At 41.8% G+C, this 12,768-nt stretch overlaps 1 protein-coding gene across 4 annotated transcripts; it reads right to left on the bottom strand.

Annotated features, from left to right (window-relative positions):
• Positions 1-335: 335 nt before the first annotated feature.
• On the bottom strand, positions 336-12,313 carry esrp1 (epithelial splicing regulatory protein 1). 4 transcript variants are annotated; one of them, XM_046400853.1, is made up of 16 exons: positions 11,952-12,312; positions 11,321-11,476; positions 11,093-11,209; positions 10,614-10,725; positions 9,940-10,083; positions 9,599-9,653; positions 9,365-9,475; positions 9,124-9,256; positions 8,990-9,032; positions 8,030-8,349; positions 6,816-7,040; positions 6,472-6,724; positions 4,483-4,660; positions 3,294-3,435; positions 2,662-2,784; positions 1,419-1,630 (listed from the first exon to the last, which is right to left on the bottom strand). In XM_046400853.1, exons 1-15 carry the CDS (start codon positions 12,081-12,083, stop codon positions 2,683-2,685), a joined length of 2,223 nt encoding a protein of 740 aa, XP_046256809.1. In that variant the 5' UTR covers positions 12,084-12,312; the 3' UTR covers positions 1,419-1,630; positions 2,662-2,682. The 4 variants fall into 4 exon arrangements, with proteins under 4 accessions (XP_046256808.1, XP_046256807.1, XP_046256809.1 ...); XM_046400854.1 differs by having other exon boundaries at positions 6,484-6,724; XM_046400852.1 differs by lacking the exon at positions 2,662-2,784 and having other exon boundaries at positions 336-1,630; positions 6,484-6,724; positions 11,952-12,313.
• Positions 12,314-12,768: the final 455 nt, after the last annotated feature.

Here is a 12,768-nt window from a genome sequence, read left to right as displayed (position 1 = left end):
TTGTGTACCTCCTTCTCTCTTCCTCCTTCCTTCTCTCTCTATTCTTTGCTTTTCCACCCTGTTAAAAAAAAGAAAAAAAGGGCCATCCTCTCAGATAATACGTTTAGTGTGTGAGTGACAAAGGTTTCTTCAGCATAGCATGTGTGTGTATGTGAGAAAGGCAGAAGTAATCACTGAGGACAGTGTGATTGAGTTCCCACAGTTTCCCCTCCAGCCACATTCTGTCATTAGTCGGCTCCACCTGTGTGTTCACACACCCTTTCAAAGTACAGAAAAGTATAATACGTACGCAACAAAGTGTGGTGAAACGCTCAAAAAGGCAAAGAGTGAAATCATACAGTGGAAGGTCGACAGACTTCATATGTTTATTGTTTATTTCTTTCCTTTTTTTCCCCCCCAGCTTTAATAAAAAGAGGACATCCTGAGCAGGAAGTCCAACTGTGAGACGTGTGTACAGCAAAATGGAGTCAAAACGGCAATTTTACTGGGCACAAATGTCAATTAAATTAACAAGATATGTGACAGGGGTGTCCTTCATTATTTCCTTTCTTTCTCAATATTCCCATCTGCTCTCCAGATGATTCAGTTTTTTGAAAAAGTGAAATGACAAAAGGAATTTCTGCCAGGAGACCCCTTTGCTCCATTTGGATCCCCTGTAGTCAACGTAAATGGTGGGGAAAAGACAAGGAAAGTGTGACGGACTGATTAATCAATCTAATCTGAGTAAAATATGTAATAAAATAATGAAAAACTGTGGCTCCTGAGGTTCACTCAGTAAGATGAGAGCTTGTGATGTGACAAAAAACAAAAGGCAAGACAACATTGGCATTACACAGCGCGAAAACAGGGGATTTAGTGTGAGATGTCACATTTTTTGTAAGTGAAGTCTGGTGCGAGAATCAGACTATTGGACAAACTCACAGTGTAACATATACATTATCATTCAAAGATACTGCTATTATTGTCATTGGTAATCTTATTCATTAGCAGTGCATTGATATTTGGCATTATGTAAACATCTTAAAGTTGTACTGCTAACTTCTTCATGCACTAAAGCTTCCAATACAATCACTTTATCTGTATCAAATGTATATAAACACATTAAATCCATTGCATAAACAGATTAAGTATCGGGACGCATCAACACAGCCATGCATAATACTCATTTTCATCTCGTTCACACTAAGACATACTTTCACTCTTCACAGAGAAGCTGAAGGAAAAGGTTTAACTATGTTTCTACGAAGTCATAACATAGTGATTATAACATGTTAAAAAAAATCTCTATAAAGCTTTTAAAATACACATTGTGCAATATAAGACAAAAAATGCTATTTTTGGCTAAGGCCACAATGATTTTGGTACAAAATACATTAATTTCTGTTATTATAGATATAAATAACACATCTAAAAGACTATTTTTAAAAACCTAGCAATACATTACAAGTCTCTGACATATAGCAAATTGTCACATGACCTTTGTATATTTGTGACCCTACAGCAGGGTCAGATCCAGGTACTGCCCCGCCGGCTTGGGCATGAGAGTGGGGAGGGACATGAGAGGAGCATCACCTCCACTGGACTGACCAATCAGACTGCTGCTCAGGAGAGAAACGGACTCTGTGGGACTCTGCGGGGGGGAGAGGAAAGAGAAGTTTGGGGTAAGGAAAGGGAAGAGATGCCGAGAAGTCTTGTCCCAGTGTAAAACAATCAAACACAGAGCCCTTACACCCGTTCCAGATGTTACCCATCACCTTCTCAACCACCTGAAGGCTATACCTGTAATTACCAGTCTATTATTACACTACAACACCACCAACTGACCATTTGCAAAGCCCCGCCTTCCTCAGTTACTGTTGCTAAGCACATCGAGTTTTCCAATTTAAATGTGGCAGATTTACCCCTAAAAATTCTTAGTAATTTTTGAAACAATGGAGTTGTGAAGTGGGAGAGTTGAGAAGTTTGCTCTTCTGCATTCCTATTTCAACAATATCCTCAATGATCTTTAACATAGTAATAATAATGTAAAAATCTTTAACATTAGGACCACCAGTTTCAATTATTTCAACTTGCACGCTGGATGGCTCTCAGAGTTGTGAATCAGAGTGGTAGCCTATTTATAAGGCCTTGTTGTTGCAGTTAACAAAACAAACTTTATGTGTGCAAGCTTATATCTTTTACTTTTAAAAAAAAATCCAAATATTATCTAATGTAGCTGTTAATATTTTGGACTGATGATTTAACTCAAAGGACATTTGATGGCTATTCAATGACAAGGTTTAGCGAACAGTCAATTGCCCCTCTTCTTGGCTCTTGCTGTATAGTCCATAAATAACTCACTGAAAGGACAGAAATGTAGTAGCCAGTATCAGATAATGCAAACTATCATGAAGGTCGGTCAGAAAAAAGAACGCCCATCAAACCGATTTAAGACAAAACCCAAGAATTGACTAAACCACAAGAAATTTCCGCTAACCACTCGACCCAATCAAAAATTTGCCCAATGTTTCTGCTGCGTGTGGTTAGCGGAAAATTCCTACATAGAAATTATTGCTGTCGTGTTGAGCCCTGTAACCCCTGGTGACCAGTCAAGACCCAAGCCACAGCTACAACCCCTGCCTAAGCTAAATTCCCCTCACAGAGCCTTCAGCCAATCCTTACCTGCCACCTGCCTCAGACACCTTAAATACACACCCATTCTTTGGGCTGTGTAATTAATGTCCCGGTCGGGTCGTGAGCATGCACATGCCCGTGGGCGTGCATGAGAGCATCCTCGGGGGCATACTGTGGTGTAAGGAAGGGGGGAGGAATGACAGAGACAGGCGACTGAGACACAAGTAACAATCGATACTAACCTAAAGGAAACATGAGCCTGTAAACACCAGTATGGTGACAAAGAGGAGTTTGTGCATGGAAGAAAAATACTAACATTCTCAGTCCAGCTTTGTCTAATAATTAAGTATAAATTCTTATTCATCATATCTATGGGATTCTCCCTCCTCTTCCAAGTTTAAATAAAACTTGAGTTCCTCCAATTCAAGTCTAAGCAAGCAGCAGAGCATATGTGACAGAACAGGGAGAGTAGACAGGATAAACGAGTTTGATAGCCTCTGGCCAAACACAGTGGATACCTGACAACACACACACCCACAACAGGAGGTGATTTGACTACAACGCTTGTATCCTACAGAGGGGTATGTGAACTGAACTCACACGGGATTTTCATGTATAGAAACTGAATAAATGACCAATTATCAAAACTTTATTGTTGATTTGTAGATATTGTCTCTTACCTGGTATCCCTGCACTGCATTAATGAGGTCTTTGACTCCATTGCTGTTGTAGGTCAGCCCCGGCATGCGCACCAACCCCCCTGGGGAGGAGAGGGACGAGGGGGAGGGGAAGAAACCTATGGTGGTAGGTGAGCCAGGTGGACTGGAGAGAGACAAGAGAGACGGCACAGACAGACTGTTGTCATTAAAGTACCGTGGAAAAAAAACAAATTAAAGCCGCATGTTTCTCAGCAAACAAAGCATATGTGAATCACAAGACTGGGAGTAACTTTGGGCGTCGTCTACAAATGTTTTCTTAATGACAGAAGACTGACCAGGGACAAACAGAGGTCGCTGATGTTTACCAAGTTTTCTCTGATACTACAGTGTTCAGTTATTAACTACCCTTGTCCCAGTCCTTCTCCTTGGCAAGACACATTTTAACCACTGATGACCTGTTTTTTCCACTCAGAACTGCATCTATTTTGCACATAAAATCAAAATACTAATAGTTTATAATTTAAAGCATAAATAAATAAGTAAATCAGAAATTGGAAACTGAAACTCTGTTATTTTTTAATATTGCAGCCCAACTGATTTGCGGAAATTTGTCCACAAATTGTAGAGTATCTTTTGATCATCTTTGTGTTATTTTATAATCATTCAGAAAAAATTTGGGAAAGTTTGTCAAAATTGCAAGTCAGCAGCAAAAAACAGCTTTTTAAAAAGGTTTATAAACTACATAACACAAAATTAGTTATAGGGAATGTGAAGACTATCTTGAAATATTCTAGTAAGCTCCTGATCTTCTTGTTACCATGATAACGCATATGCAAACAGAAGGCTCAGAAAATCAAACAAGTGAACAATACTACCTTTTATTCACCTACATAGCACTACAGAGCAAAAAAAGTAAACAATTTCTGACAGACTCAATTCAAGGCGTGGAAGTCCATTAGCTCTTAAGCCAGTAATGGATGGTTTATTTTATGGACATGTGCAACCTCTAAATTCATATATCATGATTGCTACCAAATAACAGCTTTATTTTGGCATCAGTAGTACAGTACAGCAGTCCTGAGGCTGATACTCTACTGGTAAAAGCTGCTATACATCCTATTGAGTAAAGGTTTTTTATGTGCTCAAACCAAATCCTGCATTTTCCAAGAACATTTACATCTTTAAGCATTTTTATTTCATTGCTGTTTACCTGGGGTAGTAGGCTGCGTAGTTCATGTACAGCTGAGCTGAGGCGGGGTAGTAGGCATGTCCTGGTGGCAGGGGGCGTGGGCTCAGCAACACCTGACCCATGGGAGGGTAAAGGGCAGCAGCCTCTGCGGGCAGGACAGGTGGAGCAGGGGTGAAGGAGTAGGATGGCGGAGATAAACCTGGAGAGGAAAGAACAAAGGGAGAGACAAAAACAATTTTTTTAAAAAAAGGCAGACGATAACAGAAATAGACACAGTCATGATGACGAAGTGCGGTCATTGCTTGTTTCTGATAGCGGCGTTCATGCAAACGTGCAAACAATGACCACCGTTACTCAGCACCTGACGCATGTACAGGATGTACGTGTTAAAGAGTGAAAGTTTCTTTCTAACAAGGACACGCTAGTACTATGTACTATGACAGTACTATGTCTCACTTTGATAATACTGCAGACTCATAACCAGGTGAGCTATTTTCAGGTGTGAATCCCAACATCCCTTACATCGGCTCACTTTGAAGCTAACACGCCAACATGGAGGAATATTTTTAATTTAGCAAAGCAAAGATAGTGTGTAATTATATGTCTTAGTATTATTCAACATTGTCCTACTTTCCCATAAGCAAGCTAAAGTCTAACTGACAAAAACATTGCTCTGAAAGCACAGAGACATTGTTAGGATCCCAGCCGTGATTGCAGACACATTCTGCAGAAAAATAAGTAACATAAACTAAGACCCACTTTACATACAACTATATAGACAAAAGTATTTGGACAGGGGCTGTTTCTCAGGGGTTGGACCAAGCTCCTTACTTCCAGTGAAGTAATGCTTCAGCATAACAAGACATTTTGGACAATCCTATGTCCAAATCCTATCCTATGTCCAACTTTGAGGCAACAGTTTATTGAAGGCCCTTTTCTATTCCAGCATGACTGTGCCCCAGTGCACAAAGCTTCAATAAAGACCTGGTTGGATGAGTTTGGTGTGGAAGAACCTGACTGGCCCACACAGAGTCCTGACCTCAACCCCATCCAACACCTTTGGGATGAACTGGAACAGAGACTGTGAGCCAGACCTTTTCATCCAACATCAGTGCTTGACCTCACAAATGCTCTACTGCATGAATGGCAAAATGTCCCACAGGAACTCTCAAAGGTCTTGTGGAGAGCCTTCCCAGAAGAGTGGAAGCTGTTACAGCTGCACATCTGTCTACGTATTCAGAATGCAATGTCATTGAAGTCTCTGTTGGTGTCATAGTATCCCAACACTTTTGTCTATAGAGCATATCTAGCATTGAATCCCTGTAAACGTTTCGCTCATGTGAACATCTGCACGTCAATTCATAAACAATGGACCACTTTTTAAATTGTATCTCTTTTTGAAAAGTACATGAGTGCACATTTATCAGACACGGAGGACAAAGCATATTTCGACACACCAGCGTTGATCTCTGCCCACCTTTCCCACAGCTCCAGTGATTTGACAAGCGCAGGAAACGCACAGCCCTGAGATGCGCTGGTCTAATGAGGCTAAATCCCACAACCACTACTACCAATCTGATAAGACTGGAGAGTTGTAAGCCATTTCTCGTAGTGTAGACTAGCTGTCTTGCTTACACTTTTCCAACCCTTTCAGAACTTTATGAATTACTCAAGCAATGGAAAGGGAGTAAAATTAAGAATCAGTAACAAACATGCCACTGAGGAAGGTGAACTACAATCAGAATGTGTGAACATGGATGAAAAGGTAGAATAATACGTTAAGTTCCTTGTTGCATGCAGATTTGTAATTAAATCACACTAATTTAGAAAGGAGGTACCACACACATGGCAACACACTCACACACAGAGTTTTGGATCCTCCTGGTTAGACCAGATGCCCCCTACCTCCCTCAGTACTAGATTGGAGAAAACCCAGCAACCCCTGCCCCCACAGCAGGGGCCCACCTACCCTGCAGTCCCGAAGCACCCACAGCTCCAAGCAGCACTTACGTCTGGACTTACATGGCGGCGGGCTGAGCCCTGTCCCACTTCTGGTCCGGTTGTGTGTGTGTGTATGTGTGTGTGAGAGCGAGCCTCCCATCAGCACCAGGCCCATCTCCTCTGCGCTGCAGGGGAACACCTCCACGTAGCGGCTGTTGGACCCACGCTGACCGGGCATGACGTGCTTGTGGAGCCGCTGCGAGGCCTGAAGTGCTCGCTCTGCTGAGGTCATCTGGATGAAACAATCACCTGATGGACGACCCTGGAAACACAAACAGCCAGAAATGTTTCTACAGCTTTGTGTCAAAAAACATTCGAGTCCACGGGTGTGTCAGAGTGGGTGCTGCATGTACCTGCTGGTTGAGCACCATGTGCACACCATGTGGTCTGATATCGTGTGTAAACTCGCCCAGGAAGGTGAGGATGTCTTCTATGCACGCTGAGTATGGCAGCCCCCTCAGCCTCAAGCAGTCCCTCATACTACCAAGAGGGGGCAGGAGAGACACTGTGGGCAGCATTGACACCAAGGGGGCAGGGGCCACAGGGATCAGAGGGGCTGACGAGTATCGGTTCAACACCTAAAACACACACACACACATACAGACAGAGAGAGAGTTAAAACTTACTCTTTCTGCAGCAAAGACAGTGACAAGTTTTTTTGTTTTTTAAAAACCAATAATTGTGGGAATGACTATTGGTGCTTTCACAAAATATTAACACAATAAGATATTTGATAAATAATCATCAGTATTGTGGATATCATGACTAAGTGAGTAAAGGCAAATATTACAACTAGAGCAGCCTGATATAATGACATCCAAGAATCTAAGACAATACCTAGTCTCATGTCACAGTATCCCCATAATATCAATACATTTCTCAGCCCTACTGAAACATCATAATCTGTACTTCTTATCAACAGTTAAAAAAAAAGAAAACATTTCAAAAGCATATACACACTGAAATAGCACAGGCTAACATTTAGCAGACATCCTGCTTACAACAAAGATAAGTCTAACTTGTGTTTAAATGTGTATAGCACCATCAGATAAAAGCTGGCTTGTTTGCATTTCTGAAGAGGGCCAATAAAACTCCCTAGTCAACGGTACATAAAAGTACAGGGAAAGGCCTCTGCATAGATATGAATGTGGAGCGTGAGCTTATCAGGCTGTGAGGATAATAAAATGTGTCCACATATGTGAACACAAGAGGGAGAGAAAGACTGAGGAAGACTGGCAAAAGAGATACGGACTAGTAATCTTTCACAGAGCATTTGTGTATACCTACATACTTAGGGGCAACACACACACACACACACACATGCAGGTCCCCACCCTTAAGCCTACTCCAGTACTTCCTACAACTACCTACGGAGAAAAACAAACACACCCACTCACTGTCACGCTCTGCTTTGTGCACACACAAACACACACACATGATTCCTGAAACCCTTCTTTTCCCCCCTCGAAATCAAAGAGACAGAACAAACAAGCCTTCACCCCCATATGGCATGAATATCCACGTTCCGCACACACACACCCACATGCAGGCTGACACCCTGACATACCTGTTGGACCTCTGCTGCTGTGCTTTTGAACAGCTCAATGTATCTCCTTCCCAAAATTTCCTTGTGTTTCCTCAGAGCACACTGGGCGTGTTCCTCACACGCAAATAAAACAAAGGCATCGCCAGTAGGACGTCCGTCTGGATAGCGCACAAATAAGATGCCATCTTTCCCTCCGCTGACAGGACAAGTCTCTTTAAGGCCGTCCCCCGGGGAGAAGAAGCTGAGCACCTGCTCGTGTGTGGCAGTGAAAGGAAGACCTCGCATCCTCACTATGATCTGGTCCTCACGGGACAGAAACACTGCTGCCTCGTTGGACGTACCTGGCACACAGACAAAAACACAGACACGCCTATTTAGCCACAGGTGTAAAACAGAAATCGTCACACCCTTAATTTCAACATCAGTTTTACTTCCGGAAAGGGCACTCTGGAGGTTTGGATGGGTGTTTTTTTGACCTTTTTAATCTATAATTGCTAAGAATCAACTTGATTCTTATCTACTCTCCATTTCTAATGATGATAAACATCAGTATCTTGTAATGAAAAAGACATCTGTATTAACTTGTTGTTATCATAAATGGCCCTGTTACAATTAATAAACAAGTGGTATCACTGAGGTTTGGTCACAACTGGTAACTTTCTACTAATTAGGATTTAAAAAAGAGTGGGCTGAAAAACATCTACAGAAAAAGAAGTTCGCTCCTAATGTTTCTTTGGGTTATTGGGACAATTTCAGGTCCCCAAAAATCTATATTAAAAAAGTGAATGAATACAAACTCATGCTTGAAACCAAAGAGCAGGATATTTGGTTGTGATTTCCATTCATGTCGTGGGCTGATTCTCATAAGGGGAAATTCACCCTCAAACCAGAGCTTCAGGACTTAATTTGGTCTCCTCCATCATAAATATACTGTGTACAGAACACCATGATGATTGACATGACATGATTACATCTTCTCACCTCCTGCTATCTTCAAGAAGTCCTCCCCTGTTGCTTTGTAAACCTGCCGTTAGAAGGCAACAAGACAAATCAGATGCAGGTAGTGTGGCTGATTCATTTAACCAGTACTGACTAAGAGGGTTCAGACAGGTTACCTCTATGTATCTGTTGCCCATGTGGTGTTTGTGTCTCTGCAGCGCCAGGTCTCTGTGTTCCTCACTGACAAAACGAACAAGAGCTTCTCCGTTTCTCCTCCCCTGAGCGTTAAGGCACAATGCAGCCCCTCCTCTGTGCAGCATGACATAAAGGGGAATTATAGCAGATGTAAAGCTTGTGTCAACAGCAGGTTTCAGTATATATGACGTTGACTGACAGTTTAGTACTTCTACGACATACTTGGCAATGTTGAGTCCTCTGAAGAATCGAGCAATATCCTGGTCAGAGGACTGCCATGGCAACCCTCTGGCTCTGATCACGGTGTTGTCGCACACTTTCTCCATCTTACTGCTGCATGCACACACACACACACACACACACACACACACGTATTAGCACAGGAAGAGGGTACTTGGAGCTGATTTTAGAGACAGAGAAGAAAAATAATATTTATCTTTAGCAAACTTGACCTACCAAGTGCCACTCTCAAACTTCTCACTAACTCTCTCCTGGTTCGAAAACGTGTGGCCTGCAATTGAAAAGCTTGTTAGATAATAACCTTTTAAAATCACAAATTAGACCACATAACTTAAACAAATGACAATACTTTGTAATCAACATGATGATGGTTCAAAGTCTTCGGGTAAAATACTATTTTCGCAGTAATTTCCTTTATTGTCAACTTAGCAGTGTCCTTGAATCATCGTACTTTCCCCATCTTAACTATAAACACTCAGTATTCTTAAATGTCAAACTTATAAATTCCTAATCTTTCACTTTTTGTCTCATTGTGTAAAAACAGATAAATTACTCACAAAATGGCTGAGAAAGCAGGGCAAGGACAATACTGGCCATAATCTGGACCTGCTGTATTGGGATTTCCACAGGCATTGTGGCTGAGGGATCCAGTGAGGCTGTAGGATCCCACATGGCTGGCACATCAGCAGGTATATTAAGAGCTGAGAAGGAGGCAATCAAGGAAAGCAAACAAGGAAAAGCAGTCTAACACAGTCTAACAGTTCAGTCGTGTATGTGTAGGTGTCTGACAGGTGTAAAATGAAAAATGGGGGGAAAAAATAAATACAATAAAAGAAGAAAGAAAACAGAGTGAGAGAGACAAGACAGACAGACACACACACACACACACACACACACACACACACACACAGACACGATGACATAGTTTTTCTTCTTCCAGTGGGTGTGTAGGGTTTGCCCTGTTGGCTAAACACACACTTGTTCGCGGAGCGTTTAGTAAGGTGCTGCCATTGTTTCCCTATTTGCATTTCAAAACCTCTAGTCCTGCAGCCAACACCCTGGCTTCCAAACTTCTGATATGCATGTACGACTCAGGTTTAACATATGGCTAATTAGCTGAGAACTGTCCAAAATACCATGAGTTAAACATTAAATACATGAGATATAACAGAGTAGTTCACAGACATTCACTGGCGCACCAAATGTAACCGGGTGACGTGTTGAAGGATACACTCTGCCATGATGTGGACATTCAAAGCCTTGAGGTCAGACGTGGGAAAGTGCTTCTTGAACTCCTTCCGAAGGTCAAAGAAAGAGTAGAAACAGTCTGGGACCAGGATGTTCTAGACAGGGGAGGAATTATATGAAAGGATGTGAACATGTGGCCCATCAACAGCTGCCTTTTGTTGCCATCATATATCTGTTTGCTTAAGCTACTAGGAGCAGTTACTGTGTAACATTAAGGCATGTGGGAGAATTTAATCAGCCTCAATGTGTGGTGGTGTTTTATGTGCACAAGCACGTTACGTGTAAGGGCGTGCCATTAGACAGGTTGCTCCACTGTAGATCAACTTTCACATGAAGCGCAACCACGAACACAGCGCTGACACAACACATCTCTTTGTGAGTGTGCGAGGCGCTGAAGGTTCCTGCAGCAGCGGGTGAACATCCGCCCTGACTGCAAGGCGTTCACCCGATCAGCTTGCTCACCTTGCTTGCGGCCTCGGGGTGAATCACTTGACGGATGTGGAGCTGCCCGTCCGTACACAAACACACCGACGTGCCTGCGCCTGCGCTGTTCACCTCGTTTGTCAGTTGTAGATGAAACTGCAAAGACAGGCATCAAGCATTTAGAAAAAGAAAAAAAAACACAGCAAATCACTATCTTCACTAGCCCTCCACTACTCCTTTATCCAGAAATTTCGAAGCACTCATTACCAGGTTTAATGCCGTCTCGAGGCTTGTGGCTGTAAAGACGCTGTCTGCTTTGGCAGTTCCCTCTTCCAAACTCGCCACCACCACATCCTCCTCCTCTTTTTCTTCTGTCAAGTCTGAGAGGTCAGGCTTAATGAGGAGCTCATTCACCTTGCCCAACTGGTTCGGAGAAGACAATAAAAACCAAAAACCAACAAAAAAACACGTCAGTCTTGAAATAGGCCTGCATTGAAACTCGCACGCTGTATGTCGAAATAACAGCATTAAACAGTTTTAATAAAGATCTTTTATTTTTATTATCACAAAGAATAATAACAAGAAGAGGAGAAGTCTGTCTAAAATCAAACTGAATTACTTCAACTTAGAGATGTTTATAGATGTATAGATATTCAACTGAGGAATGTTTTTAGAACAGATGTGTATATTCCTAAACCTATGAAAAACCAAAATCACCCATTTTATTGACAAATTTACAGATATATGAAAATTATATTAAGTTATCATAGCTCGTGTTTGAGTCTATTTTTGACTGGAGTTCAGTTTAGCTGCCCAGTACTTTATTCACCAGTGCATTTCCTGCTTTAGAATAACAATAATTAACTCTAATATAAAGTCTAGTAAGGATTTTTTTTACCTTTTTGTTCTTTACATCCACCAGCTGCCAAACCAACTGCACGAGCTCCCTCTCGTCAGATCCCAACAGCTCTCCGCTCGCGCCAGATGTGGCGGTGAAAAGCACCACCAGGTAGTCTACCTGCGCCGTCATCTGAACACAAACACTGCCCAAAAAAAACTCTAAAAACTAATCTAATACTACACTAAAGGGGAGTAACTGAAGATGAGCCGGAGAGGAGACAAACGCGGGAGCCGAGAGATATGAACACCTTAACTTTTACACCTGAGCTCAAAGGTGAGCTCCGTAAATCCAAGTTTCGTCGCGTGTGAAATATTACGTGTAGCCTCCCGCAGTCACCATCGCGGAGTAATGGCTGAATGTTCTCCGTTTTTGTAGTGCATCTACCTGTGAGACCACGTGACTCTCTACCTGCCCCCTCCCTTCTTTCAGGTGGTTTACAGATTAAGACGTGGCAGACCATGGAGGACAGAAATATTTACTTTTCTATGCTTAATAACTTAAGTAACTTAAGTTATTTGTATGTTGAGTATATCTTTGTTTTCCGAGTATTTCAAATGGCCATCTGTCACCTAAATTAAACATATATATATATCAGAAAGTGTACCATAATAATTTGTCTACTATGATTTTCTTTTTTTGCACAAATATAACTATTTCTTCTTTAATATGTTTAGAAATTGAAATAAATTATAAATGTCATTGAAAGTTAAACTGAAAAGGAAGAACAATCAACTATAGTAATCCAAATTTTATTCTTAAATATAAATCCAGCCAGACTATGAAATCTCTACAAAAATATTGCGGGAATGCGTGT

The sequence above is a fragment of the Scatophagus argus genome, chromosome 9 (genome assembly GCF_020382885.2).
Source record: "Scatophagus argus isolate fScaArg1 chromosome 9, fScaArg1.pri, whole genome shotgun sequence".
NCBI lineage: Eukaryota > Metazoa > Chordata > Actinopteri > Scatophagidae > Scatophagus > Scatophagus argus.
This window is presented reverse-complemented; position numbering and strand designations above follow the sequence as displayed.